Source organism: Aptenodytes patagonicus, chromosome 18 (assembly GCF_965638725.1).
Source record: "Aptenodytes patagonicus chromosome 18, bAptPat1.pri.cur, whole genome shotgun sequence".
In the NCBI taxonomy this organism is placed as follows: domain Eukaryota; kingdom Metazoa; phylum Chordata; class Aves; order Sphenisciformes; family Spheniscidae; genus Aptenodytes; species Aptenodytes patagonicus.
In genome coordinates, this window is record NC_134966.1 from 11,310,452 (window position 1) to 11,337,880 (window position 27,429).

Here is a 27,429-nt window from a genome sequence, read left to right on the forward strand (position 1 = left end):
GTGAAGTGCCATCCATTAGACTTGTAAATTAAGCGCCTGGTGCAGGTAATCCTCAGCACACCGTAGAACCGTTTCGCCACAAACGCTTGTGCCACTTCGCACCAGGAGACAACCGACCACCTTTAGTTGGTCTGGCTGGGGGGCAAACGCCGAGGTCCTGTGCTTGACAGATGCCTCTGAGGCTGCAGTGTCATTCTCACACCGTCACATCTGGTTTATGAAGAGCTACCACTGAAGGTGATTACTGAACGCAAACATCAGATATGCCACTGCCGTGCCCTGAAGCTTACGGCACAGAGCAGACCTCCGGGGTGTGTAAATACACTCGTTCCTACACGGAGGCACATACCTACAGCCTAAATGACACTGAAAATACCCGTGCTGTGTCATGACTTCTCTTAAGGTTATCACATCATAAAGTCACACCTTAAAGTTTGCAAATCAAAATGCAACATAAATTTGCTTTGGTGCATATAAAATATTGCATGCACAGTTACTAAAAGTGTTGCAAAGTCTATTTAAAATTAATTTTATTGAGATGAAAGAGTTTTCCATGGTAACTACAGAACGTTAATCAAAACCAAGTGCTTCCCCTCCATTAAAAACACGAATTGGAATACTTTTTGTTCGAAAATACTTTAAAAAGTAGTCAGTTAAATGGAGTATTTTTGGATGTGCTTTACTCCATACACTGGTTACTGTTTCTAATCTTGCTAATGAATGCACACTAACGAGAGGTTGTCTGCGTGTTCATCAGAGGCTTTGAAGGGAACCTACTTTTCTGAACAGCGTTCAGCTGTGAAGCTGCACTGGCAGTAAGGAGTATTCAGCAGACCACCTAAGGTGTTACAAAACACTGTGCCATGGACAGTGGTGGTGTGCGCAGGTGGCAGTATCCTTCTCACTCTACAAAGTACAAAAGCATTGGAGGACTCCAGGTATACAAAGCAGTGTTTCTTGCTACCATCATCCATTCATAAGCATCATCTTCTAGATTTCCAGGCAGCTCTGGAATAAGGAGTAGTCCTTTTCTTATCCGGTGGTTTGAAGTAAGAATAAACAGGTGCTGCAGGGTATTCCGCATCAGGGTTTTCTGCCATCATTTTCAGCTTGGCTTCAATGGCCTTTATTTTTGCACTGACACTGGAAAGAGAAAAAGCAGAAGAGAAATTGAGCTTGATCTTAGCATGCAATCAGACTACAGCAATCCAGAGATTTTGTTGACATGCAAATACTTAGTCACACAAGGAGGGGCTAGGCAGCCCCCATCGCTGCATTCACAGCGGCGTGAAGTTGGGAGGCAGGAATCTACTGCTTAAAGCCCACGCTATTTCATTTCAATCCTCAGCATGGATTTGCTTAGGAAAGGTCCTCCAAGATATATCACAGCACCACGAAATAACGGTCCTTGCACCTACTCAGCACTTTCTTGAGGACACCGAGCAAGACAAGTACATAACAAGGCTTCCTACTTCATGTAAGATGATGTCATTTAAAGAGGTCTGAGCATGTGCAGCAGAGCGCAGCTCAGACAAGGCTGCTGGAAACAGCAGAGAAATGAAAGCCAGACTTCCTCCCAGCTACAAGACCGCTCGGGATGGGAAAACCCCAGACCCTAATTAAGTCAGGAAGAAACATTATTTCAGCATTAGCAGGGTTTATCCCAAAGGGAGAAGCTATCCCAGGTTACACCCCAAATTCCTAGGACTTTTGTTATTCGCTATCCTCCATTGGGTATGGACCGAGGCACGTTCCCTTCTCTGCTGTGGCTTCTTGCAGCATCCATCCTCGCTAAAACAACTCCTTTGTGCCACTGACGTGGCTGACAATCTGCATGACTCAAGTCTTTCTGCTCATTACTTCCTAGCGTGTTGCTTCTGAATTGCAAGCTTATTTTATCTGTAGGTAAATTCATTATCCCCAGTCCTGGTTCCTTATAGGGTTCCACTGACAGAACACAGAGGAAAATCACATACCCTTTCAACCAAACTGTGAATTAGCAAAGCAGTACTATGTGCTTTAGGTAAACAGAGGGGTTGGAGAAGTTAACCACATCCCACAGAGAAGACCTACCAGCCCTAACGCTCGCAAAAAAAAAAAAAAAGTTTTACGTGAAGTACTACCTGTGATTTTGTTTTAATCTTTTGCCACTGTAGTAGAAATTCTTGCTCATAAGCATTTTGCTTTATCAAATTAGTACAGTACAAAGCCTCTCACTGAAATTCATATGAAGAAGTGCAAAGCACATTCTGGCCAAAGGAGCTGGAATGTTACACATTCTCAATTCCTCTCCTCATCTCTTTTCCTTCCTAGTGCCCTAGTAGCTTCACATGTTAGAAAATTAACTTCAAGTCCGAAGCGTCCCACATCAAATGAGTTACTTTGCAGCATGCTGCCCTTCTAAAAACCAGTTTTTCTGCCACGTTATATTTTTAGCACAAAGATAATGGTAACAACTCCAGATATTATTGAAGAAGTTAGTTCCCCGCCACTCCCATGGTTTGGTCACCTCTCACCCACCCCACCTCCTACCTTAGGTTAGACTGGGGCGGCTCTGTGCTGGAAGATGGCTCCAGGCTGATTGGAAGGATCTTCTCACTTTTATTGTGATCAAATCTCTGCGAACAAGAGACCAAGGATTGAAGTCAGCTGGAATTACGAACAAAGAAACATTTGCCCACAGATACACTTTAGAGTTGGATTAACACCACCTCAGATTTTGTGAAGCTTTTGCTAGGAATAATTTTGGTGGCCACTGAAACAAATCCCAACCATAACACTTGTTTAGTACCAACATGGAATGTAGATTCTGATACCGAACACTTATGTGCACTGTACTATGGATCCTTAAACCTTACCCTGTCTTATCACTTCTTGTTCCCCTCTATATAAGACATGAAGCAAAGATGGTAAATTTTAAGGTAACTACTGTACTGTATTGCTATGCTCTTTGTACAGACATTGTGCAGATTCAGAAGGTAACCCAAGCACACAACTGCACAGAATCATGCAGTGCTGGGAGAAAAGAAAAAAAAAAAAGACCAGTTAGGAACCACCAAGAAAGCAGCTTGTGAGTCTGCCATCTCTGTGGGCAACGGGCCTCCTGAACTATTCGCAGTGTTCTGCTTCCTTATTTCATTTGGCACAAAGTCAGGTTTGTTTTTCAGCAGAGCTGCTCAAACTGACAGTGTCTGGTAAGCCTTGGCCGCTCATCTTAAAACTACTTAGCATGGTGCTGGTATTGTCTAAAATAAACACTTGTTACAATAAGCCAAAGTTTTGTGTTTTTAAATCTTTCCATTCACAGATTAGAAAATGCCATGCAAACTGAACTGATTATTTATGCATGTTCTTCACTGTACCCCGGACAGCCAAGCACCGAGCTACCCCGCTGAATTCCCAGCTGAGCAGACACTCACTCCTCTGGCCGAAACGCCTTTTAAGGCCTGATCATCCTTCAGGCATCCGGAAGCACGTGGCGAGCTAGTGGCTACAGAGCTGAAGAAAATGGAGACTGGATTTGCACAAGCTTGGATGTGCCGACAAAAGCCTGGAACCCTTGGAGCCAATAATTAAAACAACATGGTCTCCTTTAACGAAGATACCTGTTTTGTTTTGGTTTTTTAGCATCCAAAACAGATGCGCTGGTATACTTGATTAGAGAAAGGGTAGAAAGCTGCCTGTAGGATAATCAACACATGCTAAAAGCAAACTACCCAAAGGAAAGTGGCAAGAAGCAGCTCCCCCCACCTCCCCCAAAATCCATTTATCTGCAAATAAAGTTATTAAAAATAAATTGCTTTATCAAATACCAGATAGTAAATAACTGCAGGATAAACAAGACAAGAATTTAAAAAAATTAAAACAAGGATGTTCCAGAAAGTACTGCCTAAGTTAATATTAAAAACTTGATGTTTCAGGCAACAGAGCAAGCAATAAAAGGATATTTAGCTTAGATGTGAAATACGTTGCTTTAAAGTCAAAAGTAATTAGAGATGCTGCCACATAAGTGCTTTCAGAAGTGGAACAAAGTACTCAGTAATTGGGAATTTCCATGCATCTCCTATCCAAACAGGGAGCAAAACCACAAAGGGAAGGATTCAAACCTTCAGCCAATCACTCACTGAGTTTGGGAAAAGTTAAAACGTGGACATTTATAGAAGTAATCCGTTCACACCACTTTGATCAGAAACTCCCTTTCAAAGAACATCAGGTTAAATGGCCTATTTTTACTCACAGCTAATCCAGCACAGTTTAGGTAGACAGGAGAAGTGGTAGATTGTTAATACCGTTTCTATCAGGGTCATTTCCTAGAACAGACTGAAATTATCTTGCCAGGCTAAGACAGCCTTGAAAAGAATTGTTCCTTAATATTAAAGTTTTTCGATTTTACAAATTAAAAGCGGTTTACAACCACAAGCTTACCTTGACTTGTGCATGTGCCCACCGCACCACCAATTTCTTGGAAAGGGCCAGCTTCCCATTGAGGCATTGGATCGCTTTTTCTGCTTCCTGCACAGGAAGACAGTTCAATAAACAAACCAAGTCGTTAGTCAAAACCGACTCAGATTTAAAGAGCCTTCTTTCTTTGTTAATCAGTCTTCTGTAAGTACAGCTAACTGACAGCAAAGAAAGTTTATCCCATTGTATCCCAACCCAGGGATATCTTTGGAAGGCTCCAACATCCGAGTAACCAGACTTTTATCAGCCTTATTGGTTTATTTTTTCACCTGTTTTTGGGGGGAGGAAATGGGGAAAGTGATCAGTTTTGAAGATACCAAACCTAGAGGCCACTGGAACAGCATTCTGAGGGAGGTTTATGCTACAGGAGTTTCTCTAGAAAATATGGTGACTCATTACAGTGATTACGTGTCTCATCAACACCTATCTATGCTTACGCCAGATCCTGCTGACGTGCATGGGGGACATTATCCACTTGGTCCTGTTCTAGGCTCAGCAGTGGGATCTCAGTTTTGGGACACTCCCATAAAACTTGATTCACAGCAGCTGAAGATTTATGTTGCAATGCTGTTCCACCTTGCCATGAATAATTTTCTAGAGCTAACGCACTGTGTCAGGGCTCTTCTGACATCCTTACTGGCAACGGCACAACAAAAAGATGAGATCATACAACCACAAGCAATCTCCAAACACACCATTCTTCCTAACTTTTGAACAATTTTAGCAGAATTATGACAAAATAACTACAACCCTGATGTTGCAGGTGAGCATGACTTGAAATTTTGGTTTGTAACAAGAGCTAAAATCCCAACTGGACAGCCAGGGGCAGTTCACTCCAGGATGCTGCAGATGTGTCATGTTGTACATCTGGCAGCATCACACAAGTTGGTGTTTGTGCATTCATGAAGCCAAAAGAAAAACTAGGAGGACTTTGGAGCAGTTCTGGATTTCAGGTGGTCTGGCAGGCTGATCCAAGGCTCCGTGTGGATCACAGCATCTTCACGGTACCACTCCACAAGCTCACTACAAACGTGGACCAAAGAACTGACCCTTTCCGATTTGCATTAGAAAGCAGGATTCAGGAAAAGCCAGCACAGGAGAAAGGAAATCACTATTGCTACTTCCAGGAGTGGTCACAGAGTGGCTATCACAGAGTGGAGCTGTTAGAGTCTGTAGGTTTGTGTAGACAAGGTATTCAACTTATCCCTTCCTGTTTTAGCTTTACATTAACATAAAAAAGATGGGGAAAGAAGCCAGCCATTTAAATCAGAATTTTAGATAAAAGCAACATACCTGTTTGGTTTCAAAGTTCACAAAACAGTAACCCCTCGGCTGCCCCTCCAGAGCACCAGACTTGTGAAAGAGAAAGTCAAATTGCTTTACTTTGCCAAACTTCTGAAGGAGTTTGAGAAGGTGGTATCTGAATGGGAGAGAAGATGTTTATGAAACCTTTCACCACTCTCAAAACGAGGAGATAGAGGGGAACCCCCTGACACGCACACACGTATCATAGTCAGTCACATAAGCAGTTCAGTTGTGTCATACGTGTATTCCCAAATATCCGCAGAGTTGGGCGCCCTGTACAGCAACCCTTCAGCATCCGTAGCTCTGAGCTGTGTTATCAGTGACTGCTCTAAAACCCCAAGGCACAAAGCTTCCCTCCCAGCGGTGCCAGCTGAAGGGCATGCAGAAGATCTATTAATAGTTGGCTTTTGGACAATTATGCAATGGTTTGCTAGGAGTCTAGGAGGGCTTTGCCTCCTGCCTCTCTAAATCACACCTACTTTCAAGCGTAAACATCGTGTCTCCCCATCACACAGAAATGCAGCCACTCTCCCACTTGCCTGGCAGAGCTGGGGAAGCAGGAAGACAGAAGAATAAGCAGAACAAACTGCAACCAGGAATTGACAGTAGACCAGGCAAAAAAAAGGCACCAGACAGACCTCAGCATCATCCAGGCCAAATCTGCCAGTGCTTCTGGCTCAGACAGCTTTTCAGCAACATGCACATGGAAGTCAGACACTTATTTAGCCAATTATCTTCCTGCCATCCAGTGGGGAGTGTGCTGTTTTCAATAAAACTGGGAAAAGCCAGAGTAAATCTGTCTGCTTAGTATCTAGTGCACTGAGCAACTTAAAATAAGGAGCACATTTGTTGTACAAGCCACATCTAATCCTGCAAGTTCTTTGCAGCTTTTCTGGTTCCCTGTATCAAAGCATTTAACAACACTAACTGACCTAGAAGGAAAACGACACCTGTTACTATTTCACTGCCTGACCCCATCCCTAGAGTTTAAGAATTGTCTAAGGGTTTAATAAGGGTGTCTTAGTCAGGACTCATCTCCTGATCAGCTGTACAGCATTCAGTAGCAAGCCACATAGTCTAAGCCAAATTTTCAGCTTGCAAGATAATGCTCAGTGCTCTGAAAGCCTACCAGGATAATGCAACATGCACATGGAGCACCAGGCTCTGGATGAAACCTTGTATGTCCAGACATGAATGGTCAGTAGTGGCCCAAGACGGCCAAATGCACAAGGCAACTTTAGAGACAGTCCAAATAGGAAGAGCAGACAACATTTTTCCTAATAAAGCCCGATAGGATGTTTGAAAAGGGCCGTAGCCCTTTGTTGAGCTCCAGGAGCCAGGCAAGAAAGTTCCAGGAATGTGAGTCATCTCACAAGGTCACGGAGGACACTCAGGATATGCACTTTTAAAGAGGTGAAGGTGCAGCAAGTGTTCAGACGAGCAGTGCAGACGGGCCAAGTTATCTCCCAGGGGAATAAACACATTGTAATTGATTATGGAAGGCTTCCTACATCCTTCGGAATACAGACGAAGCACTGTGGTCTTCCAAGAGGCCTACAAACCTTCGGTCTCTGCTCAGAAGGCAAGGGAGACAGAAGAGCAAGAGCAGGAAAAAGAACGAGCTGGTTACACGGTAGCCAAGTTTCACCACGGCACCTCAAGCTACCAACGAGCAGTCACAGATGTACAAGTAAAAACACTAACTTTGGAGACGTGATGTATATAAAACCCACATGTTGAACTTTCAGAGCCTCCAAAATATGTAAATGCACCTCAGGTTTGTTTCTGTAAATATGTTGCTACAAAAAGCACTTGCAATTTCAGCAGTATGAAAATAAAGCCCTTACCACTAGAATGCTGTTCCCTTTTTGGCAATTACAGAGGCAGTGGAAGGGCAACGATGATTCTCATTGCATTCTGTTTAGCAACAACAAAACCCCTGCAGCTGCCCTGCTAAAAGGAATACTTTGTGGTTTGTTTTTTTTTAATCTGAGAACCTCTGCATTCATATAATACTTTCTTAGCAAAGTGGTAGTTCTTCCTTTAAAAGAAATTTCATTAATAGTCTAGAAGCAACCTATGTAATCTATTTTATCTAGAATCTTTAGATGGTAGATGATGCAAACGCTATTGTCCAACCATGCATGTGATTTTTACAACTGCAGGTCACCTACTCTCCATGGAACAGCTCAGAACTGAAGTCTTGTATAACTAAAAGTTTCAGGCTATGATTATGATTTGTTATCGTTACTATAGTGAGGGCATTAACAGTAACTCGACAAGTAGTTCTCCAAGCCAAGAAGAGTTCAGTACTGAAGGAAGACCTGTCACGGAAAACCTGAAGCCTTAAAAAAAAAAAAAAAAAAAGAAGTGAGAACATGTAAAAAGCTTTACTATGGCAACGACTTGGGTTATCCAGAGCTTGGAAGTTGCTCACACAGATGTGGCCCCACCGTGCTGTACAGATCACCGCAGCCAACCTCAATTTCCACTTCCTGTCATCTGATGCGAATGCGAGACAAACCAGCAGCTCCCCCATTTCCTTTTCCTCCACTCTTCCTCCTGGCACCCCGAGCGCTATTCAAACACAGGCAAGGCTTCCTCCGAACAATGCTGTCCCAAGGATACCGCAAAGGTACCGGGCCACATGCGAAACCTATTACTGCGAAGAATTTTGCCCCACTGGGAGTCAGTAGGAGTCTGTAACAACAACTCATGCACACATTGTTTTCTAGGTGAGACTCATCAAGATGGGATCCTAGACAAGCAGCACAACAGCCAGGGAAGTTGAACACCCGCTATTTCATACCCGCAGAAAATGAATGGTCATTCAAAGGCTACTGGAAACTAGATAATATGTATGTGTAGCTGTAGAGCTGGAAATGCAACATTTTGGACAGACAAAAGTTTAAAAATCTCAAAAGACTTTACAGACAGGAATGGGCAGAAGAGGCAGCCCTACTCTGCTTGCCACGTGGGAGATGTAACTAAAGTACAGTTTTTTTTCCCTGCAGGATGGGAGCAGTGAGAGGTGACGTGAACAAACGGTTGTGCCACAGCACATCTCCTACCCCACTGTGTAGCTGGGGGACAAATGCTGCACCAGGCAATGCGCACGGTGATGGTGAGGGGACTTCACGGCTTCCTTGCTCAGTGGTACCAAACCCAGAACCGATCATCTGCTGCCCTCCTCGTGCACTGCCGCGGCAGGCCCCACAGCAGGGATCATTCAGCATCAGAAGTGCCTGGAAACGATGTCCTACATCACGAACAGCTGCGTGGTCCTATGGTGGCGGCTCACCTGCTTCCAGCTGCTAAGAATACACTCAGCAGACTACTAATACTATCTTCTTCCACAGGCAGAACAATCCCCTAAGGATGCTGGATAAAAGAAGAGAAGTCACCCAAACAAACATTACTGGTAAGGAGGAATGCCCACCAGAAGACCCACCATACCCCAGTACGTAGGGTACGTCAGCGTTCAAGATCCTTTGAGACTCCCATTTGAGTCAGAGTTATTCAGTATGCGCAATAACCTCCTATAAGACATCAACTTGCAGGCTGTAATTTGTGGGCAGCCCTACATTTATAAATTCCTATTACTGCAGCTTGTGCTCAAATGTGTACGTTACCTATTAACTCCCTAGCACTTGATTGCAGCTATAGGTTGCTCTCTAAATCAAAATCTTGGATTAATTCAAGACTTTCTGAACTCATCTTTGCTCAAGAAAGTCACAACCAGTTATTAACCCTGCTAACAACTCAATCAATCAACTTTACTCCATCTTAAACAAATCTAACATAGAAATTGCAGGGGCAGCCCTTTAAAAATCAGATAAAAGCAGCAAATGAAGAAACAGTTATTTAGTTTTCAGGTGTATGTTTTTAGTCATGTGATCAGTAACCTCAACAGGGATAATTCAGATGAACAACTATGAGCAGAGATGCAAGCCCTTAGGATAAGAAAGTAAGGGCCAAGATGAAATCTCATAAAAGAAATGTTTTACGCTGAGGGTGGTGAGACACTGGCCCAGGTTGCCCAGAGAGGTGGTGGATGCCCCATCCCTGGCAACATTCCAGGTCAGGTTGGACGGAGCTCCGAGCAACCTGATCTAGTTGAAGATGTCCCTGCCCACGGCAGGGGGTTGGACTAGATGACCTTTAGAGGTCCCTTCCAACCCAAACTATTCTATGATTTATAGAAACTTACTGACCTGACACAGAACTGCACTCTTTCTCTCTACACTGACAACGTGTTAAAAGGAACTTCCTCTTTTTTTATTCACAAGGAAACAGAGATTACAACATAGTTTGCAGGAAAGAATAGCCATTTTTAAAGTAAAACCAAAAGCAAGACACAGAATTATAAAGCCCGAAATAAGCAACAAGCACTGTCACTCATCACTGGGCGCGCTTTAAACATTTAGTAGCATGGAAGCACTTTAGGTTTGGTGACGCTGGGGAACGAAGCCCCTTGCCCCCAGCCGCGATGCTGCTCTAGACACGGTCCCCGGCAGCGAGGGTACCAGGGCAGCCGTACCCCACACCCAGACTGCCGAATTCACGCAGCTGCAACGGGTTATTCGAAAAGGAACTGCCTGCCCATGTAAGAAGCCGACTGAAACCCACAGAACTCATTTCACCCAAGCTATGAAAACAGTAAGTTTTGCCATATAAAGCTATTACTTTTCTGGCCTAGATTCAGAGAAACAACCTGAAAGGTTCTTTAAAAACACCACTAACGATCACCCTGGGAAGTGAAGGATCTAATGCATTTGCAAACACCCACTATTCTTCCCCTCACACTAATCCACTTTCCTGAACCTTTAAGGACCCAGCAAACAACATACTCAAGAACTCCTATATCTAATTTTACGTGGTCAGTGAATGTGGACAAACCGGAGTAACGTAGCTGTGGGATAAAAATGGTAATTAATGCAGAAACCACCCAAAGCTGAAAGGCTGAAAAGCACAATGCATTAATGATTCCATTTAGAGGCTATTAGAAAACTGCTCTGCTAAGATGAACCACATTTAGAATAAAAACCTAGCACCTGCACACACACAAAAAGAAGCAGGAAGAAAAAGTATTCCATGACAGGCATATACAATAGTTAATCAAAAATGCTTGTTTCTTAGAAGTGTATAAATCCCAAATTGTTTTGGTTTGGTGTTTTGGGTTGGTTTTTTTTTTATGCACGACCTACTGATTTCTCAGCACACTATCCAAATATTGGACAGCAAGTCATCTCCTTGACAATTTAGCTGTTCAAATATTATGTTTGCTCAGAAGATCATTATCTGTAGCCTGGAGAAAACACAAAATGCATACACAGACACGTTTGATTTATGCACTTACCCACCATAAGCAGCCAGTCACACCGCACCCTACCTCGTTACCACTCAGTTACTCCAGTAACTCTCCTCTGTTCAACCTACACCCCGCTGCTGACACCAGCAAAATAACGAAGCAAGGCCCTTCGTCACCCTGAAAGCCTCAAACCTGAAAGTCTAACATTTCCCTAGAAATGAAGACGTTTTCAACCCCCGGCCTTCCAGCCCGAGCGGCGACTCAGAGGATCGCCGTACGCAGCGGTTAAGCGCCCGCCGCCGAGCCCCTTGGTCCGTGGGGCCAGCGCAGCCCTGGAGACACCCCACATACCCCCCCCCCCCACACACACACACACACGCTGCGGGCCGCAGCGCCGAGCAGACACGGGGCCGCCCGCTCAGTGCCGCGGGAGCTGGGACCAGTCGGCGAATCTGCTCGAGGGGGCGACCGTGACTCCTCGCTGCGGGGCAGAGGCGAGAGCCGGGCGCGCTACATCAGCCTGAGCTGCCCTCCTGGGCACGGGGGCAGCCCCAGCGCGGGTCCCCCAAACTGTCACCCATCCCGCACGCGGGCGAGCCCCCGGCACCGGAGAGCGGGCAGCGCTCGGACCTAACGCCGGGCCCTCGGGGGCAGCCAGGGCTGGGGAGGGACAGGGCAGGAACGCCAGCGGCCGGAGGGGGGGGGGGGGGGGGGGACCGGGGCGGGGAGACGCGTCACTCTCCGGGGATGCTGCGCTGCTAGGCGGGGGGGGGGGGGGGGCAGCACCGCTGATTGGGGGGGGGGGGGGGGGGAACGGCTCCATTGACGGGGTAACGGGGAGGGGTGGTGCCGCCGCTGGGGGCGGGGTAGCGGGAGGGAGGCGGCGCCCCGGGGGAGGCGGGGCCGCTGACGGGGGGTACCGGGAGGGCCGGCGGGACCGGGGGGGGGGGGGGGGTGGGGTGTGGGGGGGGGTGTGGTGCCGCGCACGCAGTCACTCACTCGGTGATCTTGGGGTCGAGGTTGCCGATCCAGAGGCGGTGCCCGTCCTGCAGGGCGCCCTCGGAGAGGATGGAGGCGTTCTCCAGCGGCAGCGTCTGGCGCCCCGGCTCCATGGCTCTGCGGAGGGCACCAGTGAGAGCGGGGCGAGAGCGGGGCGAGAGCGGGGCCGGGGCCGGGGCCGGGGCCGGGGCCGGGTGCGCACTCACTCACCATGACACCGCGGGACCGCGCGGGCCGCGGCCGCTCCGTCCTCGCGCAGGCCTCACCCCGCCCTTGGCGCCGTTTTGTGACGTAACGCCACGGCGCAGCCCGATGACGTTGGCTGGAGCGCGCGGGGCTGCGCGACGGTGAGCGGGGCGGCGGGCGCCCGCCCTCCCCCCTCCCCTTCGCCGCCCCCGGTCTCCGGCCCGGCCCGGCCCGGCCCGGCGGGCGGGGCAGCCCGGCCCTCCGCGGGGCACCGGGGAGCGGGGGGCGCGGGCGGGGGCGGGCCGGCGAGTCCTGAGGAGAGGGGGCCAGTGGGGGCGGGGCGGGACGAGGGGCGGGGCCTTTTGCCGGGGCGGGATCGGCTGGAGGGGGCGGAGCATCGGGCGGGGGCGGGCCCGGGCCCGTGGTGGGCGGGGCCCGTGCGCACGCGTGGCGGGGCCGGGACCCCGTGGGCGCGGGGCGGGCGGGACCCAGCGGGGCTCGGGGGGGGCCGGGATCCCCCGCGGGGTCCCCGCCGCCGGGCTTGGGGAGCAGGGGGCGAGGGGGGCGGCCGTCGTTACCCGGGCGCGGGGGCCGGGTGCCCCCGGAGCGGAGCCCGCGGCCGGGAGCGCAGGGAGAGGCCGGTCCCTCCGGTGGCCGCCAGCGGCAGCTTCCCGGCTCCCCCGGACGTCGCCCCACTTCCCCGTCTGTGTTTCTGCGGCTCTGGGCACAGCGGAGCCGCGGCCTGCGGTAACGCCTCGGAGCCCCGAACAGCCCGGGCTGAAATAAATCCCGTAAAATCGGGGCAGCTCGGGGGGTTTGGGGCCTCAAACCTCCTGTGACAGAAATTAAAGTTTCCACTCAGCTGACGTGCAAATACCAGATACTCTGACAAGCTGCTCCTACTTAGCAGACTCTTGCGTCACAGGCCCCTGCCCCTCTGGACGGATGTGCAGGGGCCGCGCAGATAAGGTGGGTAGGGGCTGGCTGCCACCGAGCCCCCTCCACTGAATTCACCCCTCGGTCACTGCAGTACGCCCAGGCCCGCTGCCCCACGTTGCTGAACTGTCACCTTGCACCGAGAGGTACAACTAAGACCTGAATCTGTTTCTTTTTAGCACGCCGAGTGGACCACCTGCCTTTTCTCTTCTCCGTGTGAGTTAGAGAAGAGCTGTAAACGATGGCTATGGCAATAAGGCGCTTCCGTCATCTGCCTTCCCTGCTTTACCGTTCTTCGTTCGCAATGATACGGGGGCTGCCGCAGGCTCCTGCAGGCTGCCCAGCCCTGCCCCTGGATGGCTGCAGGCAGTGTGTCCCTCAGATGCTGCTGACCAGACAGCTAGCTACCAAAAAAGGTAACGGTGGCAGCCTTTTTCCTAGTGTTTGCAACCCTTCAGTATGTTGCCAGAATTTCTTTTCTTGCCCCTTTTATCTCGCGTACCAGTATTGATCTAGCTTTGGCAGAACGCAGCTCTGGAGGAGCTGGTTTGCCTGACGGTGTTGCAGTGTACAGGAAACCTTAGCCCTTCCCGCGGGAGAGGTACCGCATGGAGCTGCTGCTGCGCTGGGGCAGTAGGTAGCAATCGTCACAGTCCAGGCTGGAGTCAGCGCACACAGCGTGACCTGCAAATACATTTCAGCTTATGTGCTCAAGTGCTGGGCTATTTACTCATTAAAAAATACAGTTACTTCGGTTTATCTTAGACTCGATTCTGAATCTAACAGTGGTTTTAATGTCTTCTTTCTACTTTCTAATGCAACAACTAACTGTTGTCAGAAACAGAAATTAATTTTATGTGTAATCTGCAGCTAAAGGTAAAGGGCAGACTCAAGCCAGAGTGAATATCAGTGCTGCCCTAGTTGAGGATATTATCAACTTGGAGGAAACCAGTGAGGACATGCAGGCGGTGGTGGAAGCTCTGAAAGAAGATTTCAGCAGAAATCTCAGTGTTAGAACCTCACCAGGTTGGTAACTTTCTTGTATGATGCTCTATTGCCTGTAAATAAGGATACCACTCCCAGTAACAGAGAACTCTTGATTTTTTCAAAATTGATTTTATTTTTATTGAGTTATTCACTGGGCACCCCATTACTACAACCTTGACGTCCCCAACTAAAGGCTTTCTCCACCCTGAGCTTGACCAGGAAGAATCCATTTTTGTTAATAGCTTCCTGGAAATAGCTTTTGTAAGTGGGAGATGTCAAAAGTGTCTAACTGAACTGTTTGCAGATGTGATGAAGAAGCAGGTTGTCAGCTAATGGTGCAGTAGGGCAGGAAAAATCCAATTGCCATTAAATTAGCCTTTTGGAAATTGCCATCAGGCTGGTGTCTGGCATATACAAACTTTTTTTGCTGTGCGTCTTTGTGGTTAGTGACCTTTACAAGCCTTGTTCGCTTAGTGAATTTTGTGTTTTAGGAAGAAATGTGAATGTATTTGACTAAGCTACAGTTACTATAACACTCTGAACATACGTATTTGTAAGTAGTATCAAGTTTCAGGGATAAAATTTAACATTAAACAATGACCAAATTTGAATCATTCACCACCCCAGCTCTGGCAAGGCCACTTCAGTCTTTAGTGGAGTTGGAAAGCATAGCTCAGTCTCTTAACTATTTATTTTAACCATAGGTATTTTTTTTAATTGCACTGATAAAGTACCTCTTGTCCCATGTGCCTTTTGGCCTGTTAACATTTTGCAGCAGAAACTAGAGAGCAGATTAAGAGTAGCTCAGGGAGAAACTGAATACTTTAAATTAGGCAGTGTACAACACCTCCTCTTGGGACTTGGAAAAAAAAAAAAGAGGGGTTTAAGAGAACACTGTTAAGTTAAAGACAATAGTTGTCTTGATTTTTATAACAACATTTTGATTTTAAGTTCTAAGAATTAAAAATTATTTCCTTTTAATTCTTAACAATCTTGCTTAGTTTATCTATTTGAGTAACAAAAACAAACGAGAGTTTTGTTTTCATGTTTTTGTGCTCTAGAGTAGCATTGAAGTATTTAGCTTGCAAATACCACAGGGGATGCATGAACACAAACAGCACCTGAAGTCTGAATAAACATGTTTTTTTTCTTTTGTAACATCTACATTTGGCATACCAGAAGGGAAGTGGGACACTGCGTACGCGTTTTTCTTCAGCATCGCTGTCAACTGCTGTATCATACTGAAACTCCCCTGTGTTTGGTTCTTTTGAGGGGTCCTTGATCACATAATCGTGGTGACAAAAGACGGGAAGTTTCCGCTGAACCAGCTGGGGCAGATCTCACAGAAGTCACCACAGCTTCTTATAGTGAACATGACCAATTTTCCAGAGGTAAGGACGCATTACTGAAGGCATCGCGAGGGGAGATAATTACCACGGGAACAAACAGGTTGATGCTGAGCAAAGGGACATTTAGACAAAATCAGTCAAACCTGGCAGGGGTGAGAGCTCTGGCTGGGCTGCATGTCACTTCGCGGCTGACACAAAACAGAAGCAGTATTTTGCTGCCGACTGCACACCGCGTGGGGCGAGCGACTCTCCAGCCCTGCCTGGTGCCCAGAGCATCTCACGTGCAGCGGCACAGGGCCAGACGAGAGTTACAGGCTGCCCGTCAGGCTGCGATTGCTCTCAGGGTCGTATCCAATAAATGCCACAGTATGAGGGGTTTGCTCTGGGGACTGGTTTCCCGTCAGTTGGATCTGCAAGAGCTTGGTTGAAAAACGGCGCTGAGCATGTCGCAGACCAGATGCCTGGATTAACTGCCCTGCCAGGTCTCCCCATTTCCCATGCTTTTACGGCACCCAGTAGTCTTGAGCGCACACACGCGTTCCTTTGGTTCACCTGAATTACACACGTGGAAGCAATGCTGCATCTGCCCCATTGCGTTTATGTCATTTCAGTTCCTTACGAAGACGTGGCCATGCATAGAACCAGATGTCTCGTTGGAATAGTCTGTATTTGTGCTGGGGACACCATCAAACTCCTCAGACTTGCTTACTTATTACCAGGGCTGGGGACACCCCCTGAGAGCTCATGGAAGAAGCTGCCGATTTAGCCTACGAGCTTCTGAAAAGCCTCCCTGGTAGGACTAAGCGGGGCCCGTGCTAAGTGCTGTCACAGGGCCTGACTCAGGCACTGCTGAGGTTAGCGAGCTCCTCCCTTGGCAGCGCCTGCAGGTCAGAACCCGAATTAGGTGCTTTGACCTCTCCTCTGGGAGAGCTGAGTTCCCTTAATTTTCTGCAGGAGCCTTAGTTAGACTCACCCCTAAATGAGGCAGCAAATCTGGATCCCACCTCAGGATCAAACACTAGTGGTCCCCTGCAGCGGGCTCACACAGATAGAGCCGGGCAGCCACGCAGATAGGAGCAGTAACGAGCGCGAGGTTAGCTGTTCATCCCGCTCCAGGTCTGGAGGTTTGCCAAAGCTTATCTCTATTTATTTTACAAAGGCTTTCCCCAGTTAATTAAGTCAGCAGTCTCAGAGGAGGTCAGTGTAAAGCACTTGATGCCTAAGTGTTTCTTAAAGTGTATCCAGCATGTATAATGGCTTTGAAGAATGAAGGCCCCTCCTCAGCGAGTGCACCGAGGTCCCTCAGAGTGCCGGGGAAGTCACTCCATGACTTAGCCCGTGTCCAAGCAGGAGCTCAGGCTGAGAAATGGGTATGTGAGAAATTAAATATCACACTATATAGCATTGCCTACATTTGCTTTCTAAGCCAAACGACCATTTTTCATTTGAACTAGAGCTAGAACTGTTTTTCTCAATGGAGTTGTTTTATACCATAACTGTTCCATGGATAGATTGAACTCTTTAAAACAGACATGTTTACTTGATGTCATTATTTACAGCATATAGTCAGTACTTCATGGCATTGCAAAGCAAATAACAATGCCTGAAGAGTCTGGGAAAGAAAATAATCATAGAAAAGGACTCGCAGGGCCAAATTCTGTTTGCCCGAGAGTTATAAAACCAAACCAGACTATGGTTTTTAAGCACGGCTATTTATTTCATGGGCTGTAAGAGGATGGGGGCAATATGGCAATATTTTCCCCTTGCTCTGTCTCCCCCAACATGTATGTTAAACACCACAGCTTTTACTGAGCGTTTCCTTCCTACAGAGCAAGCACTGTCCGCAGAATAACACGTTTACATTCCTAACGTGCTGAGATCATCTTGGTTACATTTTCTCTGCCCTTGCTGTGTTCTAGAGGACAGCAGTTGTCTTACAAAACACTAGCAGAGCATTCGTTTCATTCAGTGATGTCACGTGTCAGAGACCTAAACAAATATGCAGAGCTTTAGTTTGTGCCTCAGTTGACAAAAGCTGAACTTCATAAATACAGTCTACTGCAGCAGCCTGGAGCTAAAGTTAATGATGGGAAAGAGTATCAGAAATAGCAACGTGCCTTGTAGGAAATGCCACGCGAGTGCCACAAGAATACAGACTTGCTCGGTCTTGTTATTGTCAGTGTCAATCGTCAAGAACGAAGCAACCTGGCAGAGCCGGAGCTCCTGGCAAAACTCTGATTTAACTGTAAAGCCTGACACTCTGTAAAGGTACACCAGTGCCCTGGGATGGGGAAGGAAGCCTTTAATCACTTTCCAGTTACCAGGTGAACCTGCGCACCCCACCTTTTAAGCAGAGCAGAGTGTCAGCCAGCGGTGGTGGAGTTTTGAGAAGTTAATCCTAAGTAATAAGCTGTAAAATAAACACAGAGCTGGGCACAGGCGCTATTTGTCAACCAACTGCTACTGCCCTGATGTAATGTGGTTAGGTTGTAGTGCTGAAGTGGTTAAGTTAGTTAACGTTTCTAAATTGGCACTGTGTGATTTCTAGTGGGAAACATTCAACTGGAATTTTTAAATGCTCAGAATCTTTCATCTCCTTCGCCACAGTCAGGCTATGCCTTGGGAATTTATTGCGGTTTCACTCTGCATTGCCTCAAACCATTCAAATAGTTTCAAAGAAGCAAAACAGTTTTCTTTTGTTGTTGCTTCCCTTCCCCTCTCCCCCTGCTTCGTGCCCCCCTACCCCGATACCGAGCACGGCCGTAGTTTCCCATTCGGTTTGATCAAAGCTCTCTGCACCAATGTAACTTCCTGATCTTACTGGTAACAGAAGTAAATGTTTCCATGTTCCATGGAGATGGATTGCCAACTATTGACAGAGTTCTGGCATATGGGAATGATTATTTCCTAATTCCCTTTACCTTTTGATCTGTTTTACAGAGCACAGCTGCAGCTACGAAGGCTATAAGGGAGAGCGGCATGAACCTGAACCCAGAAGTGGATGGGACAATAATTCGGGTGCCAATTCCGAAGTGAGTATTGATGGCTGCCTGAGTTCATCATCATGCAAGATAACGCAATAGGTTGCAGTGAGTGCCCTTCAGAGGGTAAGCATGCATGATTGCTGTAATGTCGTGATGCAGCTGCTTTCCAAATAGCTGTATTTCAGGTTCAGAAAAAAATCTGAGCCCCTAAAGACGTCTGGTAGAAGCTCTTCCAAGTGTCTGAGCTCTAAGTCACCACATTTTGGCATCTGGTGTTGGTCTTATTGTTCTTTATCTTCCCCCTGCAGAGGAAAGTTGGTCCTAGCTGGCTGCAGCACTTTGCAAGAGACAGCTAAAGGCTTTTGAAGCTGTATTGCCTTAATTCAGGGGCTGATTCTTTGCTGCCCTGCTGTAAATTCCTTGAGTTACACCAGCGTAGAGCAGGAGTAACGCAGTAGCGAAACAGTAGTATTAGGGGTGAATAGCACCTTGCTGCAGAGAACACTAAAAGAAAGTGATGAAAGAAAGAGGGAGGAAATTGATAGCTTTGACTAAAAAAATCCACTCCCTCTTCTCGTGTAATACACATTGTGTAACTGACGGCTGCGTGGAAACTTTGGTATAGGGCTGATAGAAAAGCAGGCTACTCCTGGCCGAGGACTGAGCGTCGCTTCCCTCACCCATCACAGGTGTCTCCCAGCCCTCGGACAAGGCAGGAGGTGCCACTGCATCAGTGCTTCAGTTTGGATCAGGAGAGCGCTTTTGAAGCGATCCTGCTGATCCCTGCTTAGCGTGCTTTGGGCTGCAGTGCGCTAGGGTCTCTGCCTGTGAACGGATCCTTTCAGAGGGGTACCCTCTGGGAGCGCACCGAGTGCTCCCACGCTGCGCACACGTGTTCGGTCACTGGGACCAGGCTGGACCCTGCGTGGAGTGAGACCTCCCAGCAGCTCCGCTCATACTGTGCTGCGCAACTCGCTAGCGCAGAGACAGCCTGTAACAGGGGCAGTAGCACTGCTCTGCCCAGGTTTGGGTGGCGCAAGGAAAATTCACGGGTTCCTGTGGGTGCTCGGGCCCTGCAGCGATGGAGCCGTCTAAATACCCCGGGCAGATGTGGATGTACATGATCTCACGCCCCGGAGTTACATGGCGCTGGGGTGCTGCGAACAACTCCCTCAAAGGGTAAAGGCGGCTCCGTCCACTGCCTGCACACACAAACACCTTGCACGTGCGCTGCGTTTTACAAGCCGGTGACTTCTCAGTAAAGATGAACCAAGTATTTCTCGTGCTTTAGATCTACTTCAAGAATTCTATGGAATTTTATCTAGCATTTTGATCAGAGAAGTCTAATTGCAGCTTTCCGTTGCTGTCAGTGAGAGGGAATGACATTATCATTCTATTTGCTGATTTTCTTTTCCCTGTGCTCCCTACCCTTCCCCCATTCCTCAGGAGAGGAGGCAGAGGAGGAGGAGGAGGGCACCATTATCTTCATAATTGCTGAGGCTCCTGGGTTGCTGCACAGTGGTTTGATTGTTAATGGGCACTTGGGTCATCCTTGAATATGAATTGCAGGGGAGGAAACTCCAAAACTGCAAATCCCAATCTTAAAAAAAAAAAAAAAAAAATACTGTTTTTTAAACAAATGTGTACGGTCTGTCACTATCTTTTGCGGTGCTGCAGAGCGAAAACGAGTCTTCTCTCCCCAGAAGATCTGCCTAGTGTGCTCCCTCGTTCCTCTGGTGTGTAAGGGTTGCTGCTCCTGGCCCCTTTCTCCCTGGCTGGTTGGCAGCCCAGGGAGTCCCGAGTTGAAGAGGTTTTTGGCTTGGGAGACGTGCCCTGCAGGTCTGCCCTCGCAGGCACCTCCAGTCCCGTTTTCTCACCCGCTCTTTAGTAACACAACTGGGTCTTTCAGAGTTTCATCCACTTATCGAAAAGAGAAGCAGACAGTTTCAACCTTTTAAAAACCTTCTAATGCAAAGGGGAGTGGAATTAATCAAATTCTGCTAGAGGCCTCTTTTTAATATTATATCCCCGAATTACTTTTTTTAATTTTCTAAGTTTTTCATTTTCCCAACTCTCAGGATGTTTATGAAAGAATGTATGACAGACAGATGCAGCGAAATTGCTAAAATTATGGCAGGTGTGCAAAATGAGCAAACAAATCAGGAATGAGGAGACAATATTGTTTCTGCAGAAATTGGTTCTTTCACGAGGGGAGGCACAGTAAAAGTAAAATCAAACCTGAATTGTCCTTGCCTGTTATTAAAAACACTTCTTAGTCTGACCTATCAGCTGGACACAGATGCGTCATATTTTGCTCCAGCCACGCTTCAGTGCTTGAGAGTGTTTCAACTGAGCATTTTAAAATGGAGTTTACTTTTCCTTATTTATTCTACTAGTTTAGTTTTTGCATTGCAGTTTTAACAGAAAAAGTACACTCGTTTCTTTCGTGTTTACTTCTGCTTCCTGCTAGGATCCCCTCTGCTCCCTAAGGCATTCGCCTGTTTGTGTTGCTAGCACTGCATAGGCAATATTTATTTGTATAAAAAGTATTCTCTGAAGGTTTAAAAAGAAAAAAAAAAAAAAAAGAAAGAAAACCAGCCATGGGAACATTTGTATTGGTTGATCTCTTGGCCGAATTTGACCTGACCTTGTGTCTTTTATAGTATTGCCTCCTTTTTAGATTCATCTTTTTTGGACCCATTGTGTTACACTGGATATTGTTTGTAAATTAGTAATATTTTTACACATGCTTTACTGAAAGCCAGATGACTCATTTGAAAGTTTAATGACTCATTGTGAGCTTTTTTTCCTTTGCCCTTTAAGAAATGCAAAGATACCTACTATGGGGAGAAAGGACTCAAAAAAATTCATTTGAAAAAAACCCCAAAGCTGTTTCTGAGCTGCGTTGCTCTGGATCGCTCGTCATCAGAAGTCTCTTGCATGCTTTTTGTTGAGCAATATATGTTGCACCCTATGTTTATCTGCAATTATGCATGCAGAGTATCTAGTTAAGCCTACTTTAACTGATCCCTCTCGTTCACAGGAAATTCCTAGCATTTGAGATACAGAAATTACTCTTACCCGCATAAACGTCTTGCATTAGAGACGAGACGTGGCCTGCGTCGTGCTCGCTATGGGTCTGCTCCTGCCGTATGCGGGGAGAGGAGCAGCCAAGGGTTGCAGCGCTTAAACCACTGGTTGCTGGTAGAAGCAGAAAAAGAGGAGATGTTACCCGTGGGGCGGTGTGTGTTTCTGAACGCCCTGGCACGTCAGTCACCAGGCTCTGTCCTGATCCTGGCAGGGCAGGACCGTCCCCGGGGGAACGGCAGGATTTGAGCCGGTTGCTCCTTGAGCTGCAGGGGAGGGCGGTGTTCCCCCAGGGCAGAGGGGAAGGGGCAACAGGCGGGGACCTTGTCCTTGTTCCCCACTTCTGGCACCCCTTCCCCAGGTTCACTTCGCACTTTTTTTGGCTTTAAAGAGAGGGTAGGGGCAATGGTTACTAGACAGAAAAGAAATGATATCTAAGAACAGCTTAAAAGTCCCAGATCTGGGGGCAGGATTAAACAACTGTCCTTAGAAACCGTGGGCCTGGCTCGTGTTGATGGATTCCTTAACCAGAAACAGCATCTGCTTGAAAAAGTGTCCGTTTCTGGCATTGTTGGTAGCGTTGCTGAGAATTTACACGCAGTCGGGCTGGAACATAAAACCCGCTGAGAAACTCCACGGCACTGCACAGTGATAAAAAGAAATTGGTGTTAATAAAGACAGACAAGGAGGCATGAAAGCTGTGACCCTGTGCCAAGAAGCATAGGAAATCTGGCAGCACTGCATAAACAAAAACATTTCCTTAAAGGCTCGGCAGCCCCAAGCAGGCGAGTGATACCCTCAGCACAATTCGCAAAAGCTGAGCGGGAGCGGGGAGGCGAATAGCTGACGGCAAGCTCGGTCTCCCACAGCTGAGGCAGCCCTGCTGCAGACCGACTCGCCTCGCCACCCAGCAGGAGATGGGAGAGATTTCCAGCTCTGTCCTCCAAGTTTAGCAGCCGGGATTGACTCCCCACCCCCACAAAAAGCTGCCTGAGAATCTGACCTCACCCAGACCTCTGTTTGTGAGCTGGCTTTGCATGTGCCGCGGGACCTCTGGCTGGGGAGATCGAACACGAGAAGCCCTAAAGGCATCGATGTTGGGATGCAAAGGAAACCACAAGTAACCCCACTCACTTCTAATTAGGCGTTCGGTCCAGGCTCGAGCCTGCGCTGACCAGAAGCCTCTTGCCACATGTGAAATTCACTGGCCATCTCCCTCCGGCTGTCCTTCTGCAGGGAGCAGGACGGGCTGGGGGGGCTGAGCCGCTGCCTGCAGGGTGCCCCCGGGTGACGGCAGCGTGCCTGTGAGGGGGCACCCTGGATGCTGGGGCTGGGTTGCTGCTCTTTAGGTCTGTCAGCTTTTCTAGCGATCCCAAATTCCTGTAATTAATCGGTTCTGGGAAGCCTATTCCCTCTTGCACCATGATAAAGATAACTGGCGAGAGGCCAGTGCCTCTGCAGACATCTGCTGCGAGCAACCTGGCTGCCGAGGGAAGGTATCGGCACGCATGCAACTTGCTGGGCTGAGCACAAGCTCGGGAAGGGCCGAGGGTCCGATCATGTCCCGACAGCTTCCCCGTAACGCACACCCACCCAGGGGCAGAGCTGGCGCTGCCCTGGGAGCCCTCACCCCACGTTTCCTGAGCTCTCTGCAGGAAGAGTCTTGGCCTCAGTGCTTTAGTGACCCAGGCTGTTGCAGCCAATTTCTAAATACTGCTGTGAAATGTTTATTTTGCAATATCTTCTGCGAGCAGACGAGTGCTCTCTGCTAGCGAGTCTCAGTGAGTGCACAGGGGTTTTTCATTCTCAAGGCAGTCTGGAAACGTCAATAGCCATGAAAATAATTAAAATATTATAGTTAAGCACTAGCAGTTGATGTTGACAGTGATCAGCTGTAGGTGTTGGAGCATTACCAGAGCTGAGGTGACACATCAGCCATTTCTGTGCCTTATTCAGATGGCCAGACTCCCTCATCACCTGCAGTTTTTAGTTTGGGATGGAAAGTTGAGGATTTTCTTGCGGCACCACAGCAGTAACTGGCCCCGCGTCAGGGGGAAGGTGGAGCTGAAGTTCTCCTGGGCCGAGTTAGCCGTGGCTAGCCACGTCTAGCATCATCCTCTTGTCAAACTGGGCATTCAGCATCATTTTGGTGGAGAAGCCTGGTTGTGATAAGATGGAATAAGGTTGAGCGAAACATAAGCTCTGTAGCTTCCAGATGTATAATTCAGGCTCTTCAGCGGCAGGGAGACAATACCGAGTTTCAGGAAGGGACAGAGGTTTCCTCCTGGCTTTGCAGGATTACGCTTTTCAGCTCCATCTCTCAGGTCTGGAGCTGGATTTTTTCCCTCTTTCCTGCAGACGCTTTGGTAGCAGAAAAAAGGAAAGTCAGAACATTTCAGCATGACTTTCAGGCCCTGCAGTGACAACTATAAAACAAGTAAGATTCAGTCCAGGTCCCTCAGCTTAGGGCTGTGGCGGGAACTTGCCATTCTAGGCTCAAGACTTGCTTCACTGGGGTGTGCTGCCCTGGTGATGCTGCACAGAGGTGGCCGATTCACTCAGGTGGCCCAAAGCAGGATAAAAACACGCCCTGAGCTGTTAAGTCCCTCTGCCCCTGCGACACAGGGCCTCCATGCAGAGCGAGCTCTATCTTAACACAGGTGGCTTTTGGGTGTCCCTGCACAGCCTGGCTCAGTGCTGCGTGGCAGCTCTGTCTAGGCCAATCGGAGAGGTACCGCAGCGGAGAGGATCGCTGCATTTACCCAAAGTCCATCGCAGAAAATAAATCTGGCTGTGCTACACATGACACTTTTTCCTTTTGATGTTTTTTCTTTCCCCTCGCTGCTAGGGTAACGAGAGAGCACAGGGAGAGCCTGGCCAAGCTTGCCAAGCAGTCCACCAACAAGTCCAAAGAGGCCCTGAGAAAGGTGCGAAGCAAAAGCGTTAACCAGGTAAAGAAGTTCAAGAACAAAGTGTCTGAAGATACCATCTGGCTGCTAGAAAAGCAGGTAATTTTTTTTTTTTCCTTCTGCCATGTCATAATGTTTCACAGCTCAGTGGTGCGTTTGTCCCAGCCCTTGCTGACAAGTCTCCAGCACTGAGAACCCGACCGGGGAATGGGTGGTCCTGGCCTGAATTTTTGGAGTCAGCAATGGCTGTTGTATTTGCTTTTTCTTTGTGAGATTTGGGGCTTCAATCTCAAAGCCAAATTTATGATATGAACCATTGTAAGCTGACACAGGGAAAAAAAAAAAAAAAAAAAAAAATGTTCCCTGAAAGCTTTTGTACTAAGAGGGATTGTTGCACAAGCCAGCTGAACTTGGGGAGCAAAACGACCCACATCCATAGCTTTGCCACCATTTACACAGTGCCTGGCCACTGCAAAACAGCTGGTGTTAATGAGGATTGCTCCAGTTTGTTATTAATGAAAAGGCTAGCAAGATTATCTCTGTTAGGAGTTTTTGGCTCCAATTCAGGAAAATACTTAAGCACATGCCTAATTCCCTAAGAGCAGATGTCACTAAAGTCAATTACTTGGGCATAAACTCAGGCACAAGCCTAAGTGTTTTGCTGAATTGATGCCTCTGAAGGCAGGCCATTACTTTTTAGCTGTTTGTTTATTAACAGCTAAAGTTAGATACATTGCAAATGCTTCGGGACAGTTCTCTGTGTGCTCACAAAAATAAACATTGATATACAGAGCATTTGTGCAAGCAGGAAAAATGGCCATGCTATTGTAACTGAATCCTGTTGGGAAGCAGTTCTCCCAGAGCAGACAGATGTTTTTCTGCATTTGTAGAGGTAGTGTCTCAAGTCTAATTTTCGCTTGTACCCAAATTTTTCAGCATGAGGAAAGGTCATCGTCATATACCTTGGACCTTGGGAGCGAGTACATCATAATCAGTCTTGTAGAACTAGCGCATAAACACGCCCCCCCGATGTGCTCCAACCTTTATCTGCACTCACACAAATAAGTGCAGGCATTTTGATCCTGTTTACATGCTTGCTATATCCATCCCTTGTTACCAGGAGACCTGATCCCTGGGCAGGGCTTTAACAATAGCCATTTATTTCTTCTTACAAGAAATAAACAGATCTGTTACTTGATGTATGAATTCTTAGCATGTACTAAGGCTGCGCTCCTGCTATTACCTTGTTTGTTCTAGTAGTGGAAATGTTGCAGGAGGTAATGAGATAAGCCCTCTCTTCTCTGGTGCCGACACCAGCAGGTCTCTAACTCTGCCTTCCCCTGAAGTAGCTCTGTTAAATAAGGGCCCGACCAAGTCACTTAGGAGGCTCAGCCAAGAGTTTGTGTTGTGCATCTCTTTTCAGAGCCTCTGACCGGTCCCTGTTCTCACTGTACAGATGCAACACTGGCACAGAATCACTGAGGGCTGGTGGGAGCCCCCAGGAAGAGCCGGTGTTGCCCCAGCACTATTTTGGGTTTTATTAGGACTTTAAGCTTTGTTTCAGGAGGTGATCCAGTCATTCCTTTACCTTTAAACTCTGGCATCACCTAGCATGCGACTCAGACTTGTGCTATGTTGCTGCAGATCCAGCAAATGGCAGACAGCGCTGCAGCGGAGATGGACAAGCTGCTGGCAGCGAAGACCAAGGAGCTGCTTGGATAAGCACCATCCCTATGGACACACTCCCCCCTCGAGCAAGAACGGACTGCCGTGCACCCCGGTGGCCATCCCTGCCCAGAGTCAGCAGCCTCGGGCGATGGGCAGGGGCAGCTCTGCCAGACCTCCAGAGCAGCTCAGTGCTATGTCTGCTCCGATTCCCCACCTTGGATTGTACTGGAGAGAGGGAGAGCTCTCCTCGCTCTTCTTCATCCAGGTGGCAACAGAATTGGGTGAACTAAGATTAAAAATCTTAATAATAAATAGCAGGAAGGAGGACCGGAGGCTGCTGGAAGGGCTCCCACACAGATGCTGAGGCACAGGAGGAAAGGCTGCCCCGCTCGCCTTGCGCCCCAGCCTGTTTGCATCCCAGCATCTCACAGCCTGGCAGAAGCAAGGACCATGCGCAAAAGAAACCTGCACTGTCCTGCTGTGAACCTCGGCATTTATGTTCGCTTAAAATAAAGTCAAAATAAGATGTGGAGGAGCAGCCTTGGGACAGCCAGTTCCTGGTTGGTGTGTCCCCTTGGGTCCACACATCTCAAAAGAAGCGTTTGCCCGTTGCCGTGGCCAGCAGAGTTACCTGCAGCCTGGCCACCGGGAAGGCGCGAGGGAGCTCAACACCAACTGGTGCAGGGTGGGCCGGGGAGGTGGGCTTTGCGATTCCCTAGGCTTTGTGGATAGAGAACTGAAACCGGTGCTGTCGGCGTGGCTGTTTTAGCCAGGACTGAGAAGACCAAGAGCCAACACAGGAACTTTCCAAAACCAGCATCTGCCCTCCCTGACCAGTTATGGCATGCCCACACGAGCCACCAGTACCACATTTTAGGGGGTGGAGGAGGTAGAAGCAGAACGGGGTCCTGAGCACATCGTGCAGCTCACCTCACTACCAGCAGGTACTTCCCGACAGCAGCAAATGGCCTCCCCGCAGCCTCGGGCGATGGCAAGAGGAGGGAAGGTGGTGGCCAGCCCCACAGTCCCACTGCCAAAGCTTTTGGGTTCAAAGAGCACTGAGTGCTCTGCAGTCCTTAAATAAACAACTCCCAAAAAGTTAGTTTGTGTGCAGTGGGGAGGGGGAGGAGGATGAAGGATTTGCTCTGCTAGGGCCCCACATGTCAACAATTTCTCTGCTTTGTGTATTTTGGCCAAAGCGCTTACCATGATAAATGAATAAAGGAAAATGGCGAGCCCAGGGCGGT

General features: G+C 48.1%; 2 protein-coding genes across 4 annotated transcripts; one reads left to right on the plus strand and one right to left on the minus strand.

The window, feature by feature from the left end:
* Positions 1–513: 513 nt before the first annotated feature.
* RBM18 (RNA binding motif protein 18) lies at positions 514–12,355 on the minus strand. The gene is made up of 6 exons (XM_076355763.1): positions 12,287–12,355; positions 12,077–12,193; positions 5,755–5,881; positions 4,426–4,512; positions 2,533–2,618; positions 514–1,143 (listed from the first exon to the last, which is right to left on the minus strand). The coding sequence occupies exons 2-6, from the start codon at positions 12,187–12,189 to the stop codon at positions 984–986; spliced, it is 573 nt and encodes a 190-aa protein (XP_076211878.1). The 5' UTR covers positions 12,190–12,193; positions 12,287–12,355; the 3' UTR covers positions 514–983.
* MRRF (mitochondrial ribosome recycling factor) lies at positions 12,147–27,429 on the plus strand. Of its 3 annotated transcripts, none has more exons than XM_076355761.1 (7): positions 12,147–12,208; positions 13,378–13,614; positions 14,069–14,224; positions 15,458–15,576; positions 18,475–18,566; positions 24,454–24,613; positions 26,159–27,429. In XM_076355761.1, exons 2-7 carry the CDS (start codon positions 13,440–13,442, stop codon positions 26,234–26,236), a joined length of 780 nt encoding a protein of 259 aa, XP_076211876.1. In that variant the 5' UTR covers positions 12,147–12,208; positions 13,378–13,439; the 3' UTR covers positions 26,237–27,429. The 3 variants fall into 3 exon arrangements, with proteins under 3 accessions (XP_076211876.1, XP_076211875.1, XP_076211874.1); XM_076355760.1 differs by lacking the exon at positions 12,147–12,208 and adding an exon at positions 12,373–12,423; XM_076355759.1 differs by lacking the exon at positions 12,147–12,208 and adding an exon at positions 12,874–13,231.